A 19,387-nucleotide genomic window follows, 5' to 3' on the forward strand; every position below is an offset into this window, starting at 1 on the left:
TCTGGTGATAAAAATAGGGACTCTTAGGAGCCTTGATACTTTCTGCAAAAAGACTGATGATGATTTTAGTTTCTTGGGCATTTTCTGGAGCAGGAAACTGTTGTATTCAGAGAATGTGGCTAGTTTTGAGGTTTTTCTGATAAGGTTTCATTAGGCAAGCTTGAGGTTTTTATAGTTTAATTAGTGCAAAAAGTTATACGGGATTAATGGGATTCTTAGAAAGATCTAAAGATGGTGGTGGGGAGCTGGGTAGCTGGGAAAAGGTAGATGGTCGGTTTTACTTTGTACCTATTCTGTATGGGGAATCACCAAGTAGCCGTTGAAGTCGATCCCCCGCTCTAATTCTAAGCTTCAAATTTTTGTATGACTATTTTAATGGTTTTAAGAATATTTGATTCCTTTTTTTTGCCATTTCATAAGCCATCAAAATATAGTTGTTTGTTGCTCCTTATGCACGTTGGGTAGTAGCTTGATATTGCACGTCTTTGTTGGTTCTAGTTAAATTATTCGATATCCTTATAAAGGGGGTTTGAATTTCACCAGCATGTATAGGAGTTTTTTGAAAATGTGAAATGTTGTGTAGTTTTTTAAAGGTTTTTGATATAACTGAGGGCAGCATATGTTTAGATATATTTACCGAAATGCTCTTATTTTGGTATATTTAAAGCTTTAATTTGTGGAGACATCTGGGTATTCCTGAAATATGAAATTATTTTACAACCGTTTTTGCATCGAATACAACTCGTATAAGCTTATGTGTTAGTATAATTACTGAAATGGTATTATAAACACATTTAATTGAAGTATAGCTTTTGTTGTACAATTAACACAAAAACATATTAACATATTATGCAATTAACACATTACCATAACTAACTGTTGGAGGATATCCCTTTGTTTTAAACAACTTATGTCTGCTCTTAAGCGATTTTCAACTGACATCTGTAGGGACCTTTTGGGAATGATAAAATTATAAAAGCATTGATCAAATAAAGTGTACAAGTGTGTGCTGCAATTAGAATGTATTATTATTAGTTTTGTCATATTTGATGACTATTTCTTTCCAGAGTGTACTGTTATTTGTCCAATGAAAAATCCTCTCTAATCATAGGCACCAAACACCTGCGCGATGTACAGACACTGCCCCGAGTCTTGTGCAGATGGAGAAGTTATAACTTACAAAGAGATTGAATTAATAAATGCATTGGGTACATTGTAACTATTGTCTCACAAATAGATTTTTAATTACTAAAGTTTTTAGATTGGAAATACATTGCAATTAAAGTTTGGATAAATTAAATTTTTACCCTTCTGATTAAGCCTTTAGTTTCATAATTCCTTATGATTTTGCATTGCTTTCCATGTTTCATAGTTAAAACCAAAAAATTTTTTATTCTTTAACAACAGAATGGTCTTACGTAAGCTTTCTTTGATTCATGTTCTCCTCTCCTACACGTGTAAAGGAAAGTGAAGAGGGGAATGATGGAAAAACTGAACGAAATTGGTATTTCCTCTCCAATCAATTAAGTTTTCAATGTTGAAATTTTGATATCTTAAGTGAAAGCTTATATTTATGCTCTTGTTCCAGTGTTTTACTTTCAATTGGCTTTTTTCTGAGCTAATAAATTGACTACTCATAACAAAAACTTTGTTGGTATTATTGTTTGCTTTACCCCATTAGAAGTTGTCAAAGTTCCAAAGAATAGGCTTAGGAGATAACAAACTTGAAGGGTTTTATCCCAAATGGTTTTTTGGTATTTGCTCAATTATGGAAAATGGTTTTTTACATGTTCAAAAGGGGAAGCAGATACTCTGCATTAGGGTTCCTTCAACTTTCAGCTAGCATGACAAACATCTTCGAATAGAGGATTATTTTTTTTAAAAAAAAACTGATTAGAATACCACTATAACACTCTTTGTTATGTGATTGTAAAACAAAAAGATGGTTATAAAGATGAAGGGAAAAAAGACGATTGAAAATGTATTTATGATGTAATTAAATAATTTGTTCACAATAATAAGGTGACCAAAGAAAATCTATTAACATCAGTGGACAATTTTTTCTTGAAGGTATAAATTTCAAAACAAACAGCAGAAATTGCCAGCAGGATAGACCTTGCAATTTGTTACTTTCCATTTTGCAATTTAATTATGACAAGTAATACGCTAAATGAAGAATTACCATCACAGATTTGTAGTTGTCCAATTTATACATTTTTTTTCTGAATATTCAAGGCCCCAGTTGATTGTGCTCCAAGGAGTGTTTCTAAGATTATTTGCTTGCTAAATCTTCCCCCTATCTGAAGCTCAATAGCCAATATTTTATGGCTGTACATTGGGAATGTGAAATGAAGTGGGGCTTTCTTTCGCTTGAAACATTCTTTCTTTTTGGGGTCGTTTTCATTTGAAATACGTACCCATTTGTCGAAGAAATCACTATCGCTTGTGTTGTTCAGGAATCCATGGCTTAGTTAAACAAAACAAATGCTTTGTACTCAAATAATATTTTATCTCTATTATGTTTTAAAGTTGTTTCTATGGATGGTTTGACCCAAAAACCTATATTGAAGTGTATTTTCTTATTGTTCAATATATTCCTATTCTTCCTTCTTTAATTTCCATTAAATCATGAGAAAAAAGAAACAAAAAAAAAAAGATAGTTACATGCTCATTAGCTCACCTATTTATCAGCTTTACCATGGAAAGATTTACGAACTGGCACTACGGAAAAATTCCATTCATTCCATTTGAATTTCAAAGGATTTATGAAGTTTCGCAATCGAGAATGAAATGGTGCACGAACTTTATTGGGAAAATTAGCTAATGACCCTCCATGTTTATGAAGAATCCTGCTACAGACCTTGTAAGAATCTTACAATCACCGGATGATTGCATAGTACAATCAAGGGTGAAAGATGGGTTGATTTTAATTTGAAGAGATGATGTTGAGTTTGAGACACAAATTTTAAGGTGAGATAATATGTTTTTTTTCGCATGTTATTACGTTAAGTTCTATATTTATGTACATTTCACTATGCAATTCAAGCTTACGGGTATAAAGCTCCATATGCAAAATTATAAGTTCCAATGCTTAACTAGCTAGCTTTATATAAGGGGCATTGAACATATTCAAGAAACAATCTGTCTAACGAGTGTCCATATGTCAGGTATTAGAATTTTAGAAGTATAAGATTAATTAGGCAAAGTGTATAAATATAGGGGAATCATATAGAAAAAGTGTATAAATGTAAGAAAAAATAGTAATTGTTATTATGTGTATATAAATGATAAGCTGAATCCCTTCAAGAAATTGAGGGATTAATAACAAGTACTAGAGTGCATGGGATTATTAACAATAATCAAATAAAACAAATATTTTTTCTATACAAAATCAAATAAAGATACATACCTACAGCCTTTCGTTCCTTTTTACTCATCTTAATCATGAACTTTCTTTTCAAAAGAATGCCGTATATCTTGAGGATTTTTGGACAAAATAGAAAAGAAAGTTTCTGAAACTCAAAAATTTCAAGCATGGGCATGTAACTAAACCTTACCGTGCTTTTTGTGGTTTTTTGTGGTATCAAATCTGAAGTACTTGGACAAGGAGTTGTTCGATGAAATCTGTGTTTGTGGTTCTTTTTGTTATCAAGCACCTGAACAAAGAGTTGTAGTCATATATAAACTGGGGGAGAAATTAATGATTTTTAAGAATTAGAGGGGGAGGCCTCTGCAATTTGAATGAACTAGGGGGGAGGCGACCAACTAAAACTAACATTTATTCCAGAAAATTCTCTAGCTATAATTTGAGACCTATTTGACAAACAAGTTTTTGGCCAAGTTTGTTTGTTACAAGTTTTTTAACAACTTTAGTTACAGTAATATCAAAAACTTCTCAAAATTTTTAAATTTTACACTTCAAAATATCCAAAAAATTACACACTTCAAAAAAATTTTCTTACAACTCCTACAGTAAATTATATAGTAAAGTTTTAGACAGACATCCAAAAAAACTCATTTGCCAAATAGGGCCTTGGTTTTTAACTTTAATCTGGTCTTGTTATCATTAATTAGAAAGAGACTGTTGATCAGCTTGATGCTAAAGAGCTAACTACTAATCTATGGTCCATCTTTGTTTTGCCATGAAGTATTATATTATAGTCTTTTCTTTAATCACCCCTCCCCCTTTTTGATTCCTATAGCTAGAAAAAAAAACATCAATGTTTTCTTTAAGCATTAGTTGAGATCGAAATAGTTAATTTACGAGTTTCCAAATTTTTTTTAGGGAAAAGTAAAAATGTTAAATCACATATAGTTACAGAAAGTAATATGGATTGAGTATAACGAAAAGTACTACCAATCGAGTAAAATTTCTCTTAAATTGCTCAAAGAAACCAATTCTCGTAAAACACGCGATGTTGTTTATAGCAACGAAATAAGTATTGGATAATGCTTAAAAGGTCATTCGATTGAATTGTTGCACAAAGCTTCTCTTTTTAATAATCTTTCTCTAAAGCATACGTTCATAAATCTCTAGTTTTATTTAAGATTCATCTGGATAGTGTGTTCGTGGAGTATTTGTTTAAAATTTTATTGTAATTTATTATGGTTGTTTTAGAAAAAAAAAAAAGGGAAAGTCGTCCAAAACGTCCCTCACATTTTGTAAAATAACTTTTTTCGTCCCTCACTTTTAAAAGTGTAATTTTATATCCCTTACATATTCACATCGGACAAATTTAGTCCCTAACTAGGTTTTCGATCATTTTTTGGCTGGAATCCATCATGTGCAAGCCACGTGATCATTTTTGAAGGGTAAATTTGTCAAGTTATATTTTACATAATCTGATCTATAGTCCTCCACATTTTATAAAATAAATTTTTTCGTCCCTCACATTTTATAAAATGATTTTTTTCATCTCTCACATTTCACAAAATGAATTTCTCCATCCTTCACATTTCAAAAAATGAATATTTCATTTCTCACTAATTATGTGTGTGAATACATTTTTTTAAACACATGTATATGTCTATTTGATTTTGCTTAATAATAATAGCATGAACACATGTATGTAATTGGGCCCAACTTGTGGGCTATCTTCTCTTTTTGTATGATTATGACTAATATTTACCAATAGAACCTTAATTTGCATATTCTTATTGTATTTTGACCGAAAATAGTTTTATTGGCCAACTTGACAATGAATGCAAGATTTTTTACTAGCTAATACTAGATGAAATCAAATGATCACGTATAATATATGGTATTCGTATTGTTAAGTGAAATCAAATAGACACATACATATATTTATGCTATTCGTATTATTAAGCAAAATCAAATAGACATATACATGTGTTTAAACAAAATGTATTCACACACATATATATTTTTTTTTTAGGGTTTCCCTCACATACATAATTAGTGAGGGATGGAAATATTCATTTTTTGAAATGTGAGGGATGGAGAAATTCATTTTGTGAAATGTGAGGGATGAAAAAATTATTTTATAAAATGTAAGGAACGAAAAAATTTGTTTTATAAAATATGGAGGACTATAGATCAAATATGTAAAATATAATTTAACAAATTTACGCTTCAAAAATGATCACGTGCCTTGCACGTGATGGATTCTGGCCAAAAAATGATCGGAAACCTAGTTAGGGACTAAATTTGACTGATGTAAATATGTAAGGGACATAAAATTACACTTTTAAAAGTGAGGGACGAAAAAAGTTATTTTACAAAATGTGAGGGACGTTTTGGATGATTTTCTCTTAAATTGCTCAGAGAAACCAATTCTCGTAAAACACGTGATGTTGTTTATAGCAACGAAATAAGTATTGGATAATGCCTAAAAGGTCATTCGATTGAATTGTTGCCAAAGCTTCTCTTTTTAATAATCTTTCTCTAAAGCATACGTTCATAAATCTCTAGTTTTATTTAAGATTCATCTGGATAGTGTGTTCTTGGAGTATTTGTTTAAAATTTTATTGTAATTTATTATGCTTGTTTTAGAAAAAAAAATTATCCAAAACACCCTATTTTTCTAAAGCATCCCTTTCTCCCTCCCTTACCAACAAGCACCCCCCACCACCGGCAACTTCCACTATCTACCATTGCTATCCACCTATAGATTTTTTTTTGGCATTTTCTTTTAAAACTTATGGATGTTTTAGAGTGTTAATACAGATGGTGTTTTACCCAAATTTTGTCTTTTTAAAACACCATCTAAAACACGGATGGCAAACAAACCCTTAATTTTTCATAAAAATTGTTTACTTACTCAAATAGAAAATCAGTACAAAATAGATAGTTTATGTTAATTTTTAACAAGAGATAATTATGAAAAAAAAGTTGCAATTCTTTAGGTTGTAGTTAGAATCCATGGTTTTTCATTTTTCTATTCAAAGATGAATTAGAGATGATATTCACCAAGAGAAGGAAACAAAAATCTAAAAATATTACTTGAGAAGAGGGAATATTTTTTTTTTAAAAAAAGAAGATTGTAATTTTGGGATTTTGCATGGATGCTCATTGCAAAACTGAATGGTGCAATAAAGGGATCCAAACCCAACGTACTACAAGTGTTTCTAATTTGCTAATAATTGGCTTCAAACCATACGTACTTAGTAGTACCTCCTTGCTATGTTTGGCTCTTAATTAATTAGCACATATTAGCCAAATATCAAACTGAATATATTAGCCAACCCTAAATTACATGTTAGTTACACTTAAAAATAAGTCAAAAAAGCTAAAAAGAAATACTAAGAAAAAGAATTAAGCTTGTGGAATATGGCAAGGGGCCAACTACTTCTTTAGCATCCTACCATTTTGGGGGGTATGTTGACCAAGCTTTTGCGTTTCTTATAATTTTGTTTCTTGAAGTAGATGGAATCGGTCTTCCTCTTTAGTGGGCCCATTTGTTTAATTTTTTTTCTCCCCCTTGGTAAATAATTGATGGAATTGGTCTTTCATCTTCTTGAAACTCAATTTTTAGGTGCACCACTTCCGGCAATGAGCAACTTCATGATCCTTGTATACTTCTACTCTATTTCCAAGCACACGTGAAAATGAGCAATTTGAAGATGCAAATCAATTTCACAGAATATTGTAACTAAATAAAACTTAAAGGGATCTTTTTCAAACATACATTGTAAGTCTAGAAAAACTTAACAATCAATGAAAAAATTCTTTTATTGTTTGGATGGTGAGTTATTTGCACAATTTTACTTGTTTATATCATCAACACATTTCTTAACTACTTTTTTATTTCACATATTTATGAAGAAACAAGATTTTGTATACATTAGCTGTAATGTTTTCTATTGCACATTCCTTTGGACTTCTCACTCTCTTTCAAATGACATACATCAACGTTAATTGACCTCATTTTTTTCTTTTTCTTCTATCAAGTTAATTGACCCAATTGAGCATATAGCTCAATGTTAATTCTTCTTTATTTTACAAAGAAGAATGAATTGTCAACACCGATCACTATCCACAATTGTTTACATTTTCTCTTTAAAAAACATGTAAAGTTAGAAAAATGAAATCGAGGTTCAGCAAATGCATGCATCATTTTTGTTCTCAAGCAACATTAAGGAATTTCACATGAATCTTTTTTAATCTGCATAATCAACTGTTGTCATCATTTCCCTTTTAATCTTAAAACTTGATATTCAGAAGGCTATCTGATTTTACGACACAATGACATAACTAAAACAAAAAGAAACATAAATCATCTCAAATGGGGTTGCATACAAGTTCAGCCGCTTGCAAACCCATCTCGAGTAGCTCGAGTCAAAACTCGACTCGAGTTCTATTAACATTGAGTCGAACCAAACCCAAGCTTGAATTTAAACTCAAAGATGCTCAAGTCCCTAAAATGAAATATTAAATAGCAACTATTAATGAGAAATAAAAAGACATATTTGCCTAGTGCAAAAGTGAATTTACTTTTACCACTTTGGCCGAGACTGCCTCTCAAACCAATTATCAGACCGCTGAATAAAAGGAAAAGTAGAAGCAATAAACTATAAATTTGGGAAAAAGAATAAAAACCTTTCCAATGACGTTGGACGGGACAAAACTACAGTGCGCACAGCACACATCTGCGTAGGATAGTAAGCAGCTTATGGGATTAACATGGCATAACCCGAACGTTAGAACCGCCCCAAACTCTCTCCTTCTCTCTCTCTTTTTGTCCACTCTGCCCCTGGCCTCCCATATATAAACTTACATTCCTGGCCAATTTTTCCCCACAACCATCAAAATTCAGCAAACCATCTTTTTCGCTGATCGATTACTCCCCTACAAACGGAAAGCTAGAAGAAAAGATATGCAGATTACAATTACACCTCAAATAAGCTTTTCGAGTCTTTCTCACTAATAAATTACTCTTTTTTTCCGTTGAATGTTATAGCCCATATTTGAATATTACTACAGACACCGAAGAAAAAGAAGAAGAAAGATATTGGGTTAATGGCGATGGGTTTAGAACGAGAAAGAGAACAATCATTGCCATCCTCATCATCATCCAAGCCTTTGCATAATTTCAACCTGCCGTTTGGATTACGGTGGGGTAATCAGAAGTTTTTGCGATGTATGAAGGTTAACTCTAACGGCGAAATCTCTGTCGTCCAACGCCGTCCTTCGTCTTCCTCCTCACTAGTTGCTGCTTTTAATACTAGTAATGGTAATAGAAATGGGAATTTGAATTCTTCTTCTTCTGCTGATGTTGTGTCCATCATCGGGAAGAGGAAGGAGAGGGAGAAATGTGATGACCCATCTATTGTGCTGGTGGATTATCACCGTGGATCCGATTCTAAGAAAGTGGGTTTGAGTTTGATGCCTCCTCCTCCTCTGGCGTCGTCTTCGTCGGCTAGTGTCGTTGCTACTGAGTGTCGCCAAAAAATCAAGTCGGCAGAGAATGGAGATGGAGGTGGTGATGGGATCGCTGCGGTGAGGGAGAAGCTCATGCTTGATCTTCAAATAGCAGCGGATAAGATGAAAGATGCAATTTTGAGGGAGGGGCTTGAGCCAGACAAGCAACATGATAATCTACCATCATTGGTGCAGGCGCCAGCGACTTTGGTGGCAACGGTTGCTACTACTGCGTCGGAGATTGCTGAGGCAGCTGCGCGACCGTGGAACTTAAGGACTAGGAGGGCGGCCTGTAAGGCGCCGTCCGGTAACGGATGCTCCTTAGCCGGTGCCGAGACCAGTAACGGCGGCAGTGGCGATGGTTCTTCACCCGAGAAGAGTTTGAAGGTGGATTTGGTGAAACCCAATTTTGGGGCTTCACCGTCGAGGGTAGCGGTGGCGGAGAACAATAAGTCATCACCAAGGCTGAGAAGTGGTGGCGCCACCACTGCTACCGCTTCTCCGAGCAATGAGAAGAAAGAAAGAGCTAAGTTTTCGGTTTCTATTACACGACAAGAGATTGAAGAGGATTTCTTGGCTATTGCTGGTCGAAGGCCACCTCGCAGGCCTCAGAAACGTAGCAAATATATACAAAAAAATTTGGATGTAAGTCAATTTCATCCCTCGTACATTTGATTGTCATCTGCAATTGATACTTGCAGGATTTGATTTTTATAAATGTGGGATTTTTATATGCATTTTTATTATGGTACATTTTACTGTTTCATTGATTTTGAGGTCTTATGTTATTTGGCAGACTTTGTTCCCGGGCTTGTGGTTGATAGAGATTACTGCAGAGATGTACAAAGTTCCTGAAACGCAGTAGCGGTGGAAAGGTGATGGTTTCTTTCTGATGCTAAATGAGTAGTAATCAGAGGAAAAATTTTGGAATGATTGATTAAATTCATATTGTCTAATTTATTGTTTTTGCAGAGGTGGGGTTTCTGCATTGCTGACTAAACAAGTGTAGTTGTGAATGACTACTGATCATCGACTAATGTAGTGGTATACTGCATAACCAACCTCTGAGAATGCACTATAAATTTGGGATTTCCTCCAATAGCAAGTGATGTAAAAAGAAAGCACTGTTGCTGGAGCAATGCTAATTTTTGCTATCTCATGATTTGTCTTTATTCATAGTTTTCTTTCTGCTTTTGGAATAAATTAACTTGTTCATAAACGTTGATTAGTGTATTTACACTGAAGACAGTGCATTATTATTTCAGTCTCTACCAAACTCAGTGTGCCTTACTAAGCTTGCACCAAAATGCTGTCACTAAGGTTGTGGTTAATGATTAGTTCTACTAACAAACTAACATTACTGAGAGTAATGCTTTTCTGGTGCTATGATGATTCTTTCTATTTTTCTTTTTTTTTTTTGGTTTTTTTTGGTAGGGGGTGGTGGTGGTGGTGGTCTTCATGTTGGAAACCATGAGGTTATAGGGGTAAGGTATGGTCTAATGGTGCTGTGTTGCTATTGTTTTTTGGTCTACCTGTATATGCAGGCAAACATCTTGAACTGAAAGTTGAGGTATCGACTTCAGTCATTGATCTCAAAAGCTTTGTAATTATCTACGTATTGCTCTAAAATATAGTACTGTAACTTGCCCTTCTTCTCCTTGGATCTTGTTTCCTTGTGTAACCGCTATACTCTTTCCACTTTCGCTGGTTTCGTTCAAATTTTAAGTCCTTCTCTACTTGCAGTTTTGCTACTTGGTAGTATCTTTCTTTCTATCATACCCAGTGATGGACTACCAATTGTCTTCAACATGGCGTTTGATTCTGAATCTAATCACCAGCAGGTTCTTTCTGCTGTTCTTTGACATCGACTTGAAACAGAGAAATGGCGCTTTTAATTGGCTTGATAAAGTTCAAAAATACTTTAGATCATTATGTACTGATAATATATAGTTATCTTCCATTCCTGTTTTGGGAATGTTAAAATTGCCAGCAGAAATGGCCTAGTTTACAAATTACACTAGAATCTAAACTCTCATGAACTCTACAGACCACAGTTTGGTCTTCAAACAACTTTCGAGTAGTTTTTGAAGACAATGGTATGAGATGCTAACAAATGTAAAGTATATCTTGTTTTCGTTAGGCTAAACATCTATTTTAGTCAATTTAGTCCCCGCACTTGTAAATTGCTTATTCTAACCTTCAATTTGTTACAAAAATAGATTTTCTCGCTAAACTTTTGTTTTAGTCAATTTAGTCCCTGCTCTGATACTTTCAGCGCATTTGGTCTTTATTATAATAATTTGAACTAAAATGGTCTTTTACGGCAGCTTTCATTCGATTGCGATTTGCCTTTTGGAAGCTAAATTTTTTTATTAATCATATTTCTAAATCTATATTTTGTGGCTTGAGAAAAAACATGTATTTCTATAAATTTGACACTTACCAGTAAGAGCTAATGGTGTGAAACTAACAACATTGTTATTGAAACCATGCTTATTATTCGTGTGGGATCTGGAGTTAGCTTAATGATCAGTCAAAGTATAGCCATTCATTTTGTCGATAGGTGTTTAGTGTTTCCTTAATTCATGCTTTTCTCATATTCAAGCACCAAGGAGTTTTACAGTACTTCGGATTAGTTTCAGGCATTTGGAGACCATAAATATCAAACAGAGCCATTAGTTTTCATCAAGGACTTGGTTCTCTTTTACCTTTAAAGTAACTATCTTTAACTTTTCATAAATGTATATGCTTTTAGATTTATCACTTGATGCAAATATTTAATTGCTACTCCTATTTTTCTTTTTCCATTTATATGTTTATTTTTCTGTTTGTTGCATATTTCTTCTGTTTGAAATTATGTTTTTCTATTTACCTATTTAAAGTGATTAATAATTATTTTTAATATACTAATCATTAGGTGAAACTTATGAAAATGGCTATAGTTTTTACGAGTAAATTTATTTTCTATTACACATTAAACTTAGAATATATTCTAAATAGCCAATAAAATTGGTACATAATAAATTAATATTTTATTTTTGTATCTAAGTGCTGCAGAGAATTTTAATCAGAAATTAAAAGGTATTCCAAATTATGGCATATTGCGATGGTATATTCTTCTGTTGATTCTACTAATTTATAATTTTTTTATCTTATATACAAAAGACATGCCCATTTTGGTAATTATTCTTAATATGATACAAAAAATAAAGGAACTCAAATTTATTTATAATAAATACCACAAAACAGATGTCAATGTACTATTTTCGTACAATCTGAGTAAGATGTGTATGAATTCAGAGATATACAGGTATACAATGATAGTATGTACCAATGATGAGATGGAAGATCTCTTCCAAACCATGTATATAATAGAAGTCCACTTTAATAATAAACAAAATCGATGTTTTGAACTGCTACTCTGCTATAAGAATTTACAATCATTGATATCTTTTCATGCAAATTTTAGATCCAAATCTAGTTCTTAGAAGCAAACAAATGATCATGTTCTGAATTACTAATATCGAGATAAAAATTTGACTAAAAGAAACGTTCAAAGTGCAAAAAGAACTAAAGTAACACCATATGTCTAATCATCTAAAAATGACAGAAAGCATTATTAAAATAGAATTTCAAATACAGTTTCTACAATTGAATCTAAATATTTTTTGTTGGAGACATAAACATTAATGTCAAAAGGATTGTATAAATTCTAAAAACTTAATTTTACAAATTCTACAGTTGAGCTATCTACTCATTACAATGAAATCGCATAATCTAAAATAAAATCTTATTCTTGTGTTCTCAATTCTAATTTTTGTAGAAATTTTACAATCAAGAAACCATATATGACAATCAACATAACATTTTTTTCATTTTTTTTTACCAAAAATAGTATAAAAATCTTAAATAAGATAGACACGTGCTAAAAATATTAGTTCAAATGTTGATTCTAGAGATGTATTTATGTATATTATTTTCTTTACTTTCAATAGATCTTTTGTTACTAGTCGAAATACATGCTAAACGTATCTCAAGAAGTTAAATTGAATCAATTATCAATTAGGATGAACTCATAATCACTAATATTGTTAGCAAAATTAATAAAATAAAAGATGGTGCAAATTAATGATAATGTATTATTTTATTTTTGCTATGATAGTTTGACACATTTTAATCATTTTCGGTACATTTTTATTGATTTGATAGTTCATTTATACTGATTATTTTGCTAAAATTATCATTAGTTGGATTTAAACAAAAAAATTTTGAGAGAGTTTAAGATCCAAAGTATCCACAATTTAGAGTTTAGGGTGTAAGTATCCAAAATTAAAGTTTAGAGCGCAAAATATAAAAATGATATAAGTTTGAGAGTGGAAAGTGGAATCAATTTTGTCAATTATCCTTGATGGTGATGAGAGGACGTGTTCATAACAAAATTTCTCTTTTTAATTATAAATTTTGGCCTTATTTACATCAATAGATTAAATATCATTTTATATAATTATTTTGATCACACAATATAGACAAAATATATCCACTCATAAAGAAAAAAGGGACATGATAGTAATTTGATAATTTTACCCAACCTACAAATACTATACTCGCTTCAATTAAAAATATTTTTATTTATTATGAACGTTTAAAAAAATCCATTCTAAACTTAAAAGTTTTCCACAAGTAACATATTTGAACATTGAATGTTGAATTGATTAGCAGACTAAAAAAGTTTAAAATCATAAAAAAATTTTATGTGAGACAATTTAGTATCCATTCTTTTGGTATTATATGTTCGAATTAGATTGAATATTGGATGGTGAGATCAATTTGTTTGACTCTTAGAACAATTTTACAAATTTAAAATACGAATAATTATCAATCTCATAAGTAACAAATGTAAATGGAAAGGATGGATCGTTTCTAATATTATACAAGTTTTGGATGGTAGGTGAAAAATCTTTTAAAACCTTCAAGACATCCTAATTTTAACCATTAAACAATATCATTCATCATAATATAATACAATTGGCAAACATAGAAGTTATTAACTTATTTGATTTATAAGTCTAGTGATATATATATAGATACACACACATATATGTATGTATGTATGTATTTATTTATTTATTCTTGTAGTATTACCAATAATGGTGTGTACAATCTTTTTCAAATAAACAATAATACATTAATTGCCGATCGTTCACTTTACCAATCAATACTCCACTAGTGTGAAAGGATTATGAGGGTTCTAACTAGTTTATCTCTAATTGATTATGCAACCATTTAATATGTCTTTAACATGGAAGGTCCTAGTTACGATATTGGTCAATGAGCAATATTCTTTGACAAGAACTATAAGTATAGGGCATAAAAGTTAATAGTTTGCTAATTTTCTATTCTAATCTTGGACACTTTGATAATAGAAGGAAATGTATTGTGAAAGTTCAACATTATGATCATGTTTATTTTAAAAAGGCAAAATTTCATTTTGTCCCCTCAAACTATAAGCAGAATCCCACTTCAATCCCTAAACTTCAAAATGGGACATTTAAATCCTTAAACTATAAAACATGTCCCGCTTTACTCTAATTTTTAACAGAATGCACAAAACCAAACGGAATAGTTGTCAATTCTGTTAGTTATTATTATAATTAAAGTTAACCAAATCCAACAGGGACATAAGTGTAATTTCATGAAATCCAAAACTTTTGATACACTCCAAAATTTTAAAAATTATTCATTCATCTTCTTTCTCTTCCTCCCCATCTCTCCCTTCATCCCAGCCACACACTGCCCATGCCACCCACTACCACCGTTTGCCACCAGAAGCTCTGATCCTACCCTTGACTCGCAGCCCTCCATTTGTTAATTCTTGTAACATAATCACAACAAAAAATTTTAAATATCAGAAACCAAGTCAATATCAACAAAAAATTTTAAGTGGGAAAAGAGGGAGATAACGAGGCCATAAGGGATGGTGGTGGCGGTGGTGTTGGAGAAGGAGGAAAAGAGGATGGATCGTGCGGCGGCGGCGGAATTGGAGGTGGAAAGACGGTGCAGGTCGGAGGTGCGTTGGTCGAGGATTTCGAGGTAACCTTTGTCCCGGAGCCAAGACTCAAAAGCCGGGTCGGGTACACTCAGAGCTAATGGGTTGGAGGAGAATACCATTTTCTTTATCTCACTACTTTCCTCTTGAGGAAATTTGTATTCCGTGATTTGGCTGGTGGGAAACAAATCAAACAAGATTGACCCATTTTCTCGGTGGTCTTTTGTTCTTTTCTTTTTCCCCCCTTTTCTCAAAATATGTTTCTAGATTTTTGGTTTTAAATTCAGTTGGTATTTGTAAAATTGGTTTTCAAGAAATCTCAAATTTGTTTGCAGTATTCTTTTCTTGAACAAATCATTTACATTATTTCCGTTATAACATAAAAAAAATGCTCCTACAACGTTATGATACGAAATTGGGTGAATGAAGAAGAGGGGATAAAAAATTGGGTGGGGTGGCTATTCAAAGAGGAGACAGGAAACAAGTTACAGGTTGTGATAAGTACAAATGGTGATGTATTGGTATGGCAAACATTTTGTGATTTCTTCTATGATAAACGTCATATTTTTTGATTCATCACCGGGAGGAGAATGAAGTAGTAAAGTGTGGCGGACGATGATGGCAGGAGAAAAGGGAGATGATGGTGTAGCAGTGGTTGATGTGCGGTAATGGAGGAAGAAGGCAGTGAAGAAAGAAAGGAAAAAATAGAAAAGGAAAATAGAAAAAAATGGGAAAAATAAAAGAAAAGGAAAGTTTAAAAAATGGCTTTTTTGTTTAAAAAAAGGGAAAAAACTTTAATTATTATTAATTAAAGAGGTAAAATTATCTTTATCTCTCTGACTCTTTATTTTTTTTATTGGGTCTCATGAAATTACATTTATATCCCTATTAGATTTGATTAAATTAAATTATAATTATAACCTAAATGAATTGGCAACTATTCTATTAGGTTTTGTGCATTCCGTCAAAATTTGGAGTAAAGTGGGACGGATTATATAGTTTAAGGATTTAAATGTCCCATTTTGAAGTTTAGGGACTGAAGTAAGATTTTGGGCATAGTTTGAGGGGATAAAATGGAATTTACCCTTTTAAAAATTATTAGTAATAGAGTTTAGCAAAGATTATGTTGAAAATTATGAAGATGATCATGTTTTTTATGTGTAAGTTTATTTTCTGTTGCACTTTAGACATATAATATATTCAAAACTGTCAATGAAATAGGTACATTGTAGACTAATGGTTCATCTTTGTATCATGGGTGCTGCAACAAATTTTAGTCAAAAATTAAGAGGTGCTCCAAACTATGACATTGTGATGGTAAATTTTCTGTTGATTCTACTAATTTATGATTTTTTTATTTTATATAGAAAAGGTGTGCCTATGTTAGTGATTATTCTTGGTACCATGCAGGAATTGAAGGATCTCAGATTTGTTTACAATAAATACCACAACACACATATCAATGCACTATTTTCATACCATTCGAGCAAGATATCCATGAGTCTAGAGATATACATGTATACAATCATAATATGTACCAACAATGAGATGGAAGATCTATCCTAAACCATGCATGAAAACAACATATTTATTTCTGATCATTCACTTTATCAATCAAAACATACATGAGAATTCCAACTAGTCCTTTTGTAGTTAATTGTGTAACCCTTCAATTTGGATTTAACATGGAATGTCCTATAGTAATTAGTCATAATTTGTCGCGATATGATTGTGATCATGCAGCAATATTTTTTGACAAAAACTATAAGTATCAGGGGCATACGATGGGTGATTTTTAGATTTTTTTTTTATCTTGATAGGGCACTTTCAGAGCATGGTAAATGCATGGCAAAATTCATCCATTTAATAGATTTGTTTGAATTAAATGAAGTTATATTCAAAGATAAATTATTCAATTTGGTTGGGTCTGACAAAGATTTATTTATATATGCAAGGAACAATTGAAAAATTCCGCCTAACTTATACGACTCATATGCAAAACTACATTGGAAGTTGAAGAGGGTAAATTCATATATTTTACAAGTAAATCAAAAGAGAATTGTGTAATTCCAAATGATCTAGATGCAAGATAAACCATATGATTTTTTACAAGATGCTAGATCTACATATTTTTTATATTATAATCGAATGGATCGTTTAACGTCGTTCAGATTTGATACTTGGAAATGAAGATATTGATGGCATCATTTGATAATTAATCAAACATTTGATTGGATTGAGAGTTGAAATAAAGACATTAGAGTTTGTAGTTATACCTTGTTATTTTAATTATACTTTGTCAAGATTTGTAAAGCTTGTAAGACTTGTATTCAACTTCTATGCCGGATACGCTCTAGTTTTATTTTGGGTGTATTAACTATTAAATGGATTAATTTAGTTAGTTAGATAGATATCTTATATTGTCATGATTTCTTTGAAATTATGGTGGCATCTAAACTTATTTTGCAATCAGAAATTCTGGTGCAATCTATTTGTCGATTCTTTGTTTTTCTCATTTTCTTTTACATTTACGTTTATTTTTCTACATTTTCTTGCACATTTTCGCTTTAAAATTTTTTACAAGTTAGATCCTCATATTTGTCAAAATACAAATGACCCATGCTCATATAATTGCAAATTGCAATTGGCAAACTTTCTCCTTTCGCTAGGCAGTCTCAAAATTGGCTAATTGATTAGAATATAGGTGAAAAAAAAATATTCAGACACTTGCGGGTCTGACAGGGGTTCTGTATATATCTATGGGTACCGGGCTGACACAGCCCGGCACCTGACACCAAAAAAATTTTTTTTTTTTAAAAGACACATGGGCAAAAGCTGGCTGCCGGGCAGAGAGTGCCCGGCAGCCAGTCAAATTGTTAAAAAAAAAATTCGGCAGGCTTCAATGCAATTCAGACACAGTAGCTCCCGTGAATTTTTCACACTTTTTTGCTTCAGATTTGCCCCTTTTGGTAGGCTTGTGGACAAAACAAAAATTGTCTGGCAGCTCCCGTGAAGCAAAAAAGCTGAACTAAAAGAAAAATTTACGTACGATTGGACAAAAAAACTATGCTCCATTAGACTTTAGCAGGTCGTGAAACAATAATTGTGTGCTACCGGTAGTATAATTTTTTTTTTTTTAAGAAACTTTGTAATCTAGCCGTCCAAACGGACGGCTAGATTTTACCTTATGCTCTATATAAGCACTGAGGAACTTCCTCATCGTCCGCACCTTTCACTTTCTCCCATACGGAATTTACATTTCTCACTTATCTCCCAGCCCTCAGTTGGAGTTTACATTTCTTAATGTCTCACACTTTCACACGAGCACCTCACTTTACATTTTGCAGAGTTGGGCGTTTTACTATCTTGTGGCCCTAATCGATATTTCGAAGAGTTGGGCAAAGAACTGTCCTGTGGTCCAAATCGTGAGTGTTTGTTGGCTTAGTCCTCCTTATTTAACAAATGATTATTACCTTGTTTGGCAGTAGAATTGGCTTGTGGTCCCGTTGGTGTTTCTAATAATTACCTTATTCTTATGCAGAATTGGCATTAGGCGCTTGGTGCCGTGTTTTTGTTAATCGCCGTGCTGATTAATTGCGGTGCTTCTGTTAAGGTCGCCGGGCTCATTACTCCCGGTGCTCCCGAGGCAATCGATTTTTTGGATTCAAAAGAGGTTAGTGATTTGTATTATATAAAAGTTATTATAATTTGTCATTTTATGTTAGTGAATTGTTGATAAATATTTTATGTTATTGTTATAATTTGTTATTAATTAAATATTTAATTTATTATTGAAGCAATTGTAAACAGATAATGTAGTTTACGTATGTTTGCTAATATTAGTTAGTGAAGCACGGTACACGCTTAGTTGAATTAGTTTAGTGATTGAATTAGTTTAAGTAGATTAATTAGTTGTTTAAATTTGTTTAATAAATGTATTTAAAGTGATTGATTAAATGAATGTAAATCTATAATAAATGCAGTACATAAAATTGATGTCATTAGCATAGCTTAATATCGAAATTAGTATTATTGGTTCAATGCAATTCACTTTATTATGCAAGTTAGTTGATAATTAGTCCACGGTATTTAGTATATGATTAGTTTAATTAGTTTTGTGATTTAATTAGATTAATTAGTTGCTTTTTAATTAGTTGAATGAATTAAATTTAATAGGTTCGATTAAATGAATTTAGATGTATTTGTCGAGTCATGTATTGAGTTTTGATTATGATAGCTATTTAGTGGGGATAATTTAAGTATTTGAAATAATTGCTACTTTTAATACATTAAATGCATAAACGTAATGTAATTAGGTTAGCTTTATTTCAAAATTAGGGGTATTAGTTTAATGCAATTCACTTTGTTGCGCAAGTTAGTTGATAATTAGCTTGTGCTATTTAGTATCTGATTAGATTAAGTAGTTTTGTGGTTTAATTAGTTAAATTAGGACCTCTCAC

General features: G+C 32.0%; 1 protein-coding gene across 1 annotated transcript; it reads left to right on the forward strand.

Moving 5' to 3' along the window:
* Positions 1-8,218: 8,218 nt before the first annotated feature.
* Positions 8,219-10,057, forward strand: LOC140021683 (uncharacterized). The gene is made up of 3 exons (XM_072072975.1): positions 8,219-9,526; positions 9,678-9,756; positions 9,854-10,057. The coding sequence occupies exons 1-2, from the start codon at positions 8,480-8,482 to the stop codon at positions 9,744-9,746; spliced, it is 1,116 nt and encodes a 371-aa protein (XP_071929076.1). The 5' UTR covers positions 8,219-8,479; the 3' UTR covers positions 9,747-9,756; positions 9,854-10,057.
* The last annotated feature ends 9,330 nt before the right edge of the window (positions 10,058-19,387 follow it).

Source organism: Coffea arabica, chromosome 11e (assembly GCF_036785885.1).
Source record: "Coffea arabica cultivar ET-39 chromosome 11e, Coffea Arabica ET-39 HiFi, whole genome shotgun sequence".
NCBI classification, from domain to species: Eukaryota; Viridiplantae; Streptophyta; class Magnoliopsida; order Gentianales; family Rubiaceae; genus Coffea; species Coffea arabica.

Bases quoted from the DNA above. Each gene is read 5' to 3' on its own strand.
- LOC140021683 (XM_072072975.1), top strand. From the start codon at position 8,480: ATGGCGATGGGTTTAGAACGAGAAAGAGAACAATCATTGCCATCCTCA. The intron at 9,527-9,677 runs GTAAGTCAATTT...GTTATTTGGCAG, and splicing joins ATATACAAAAAAATTTGGAT to ACTTTGTTCCCGGGCTTGTG.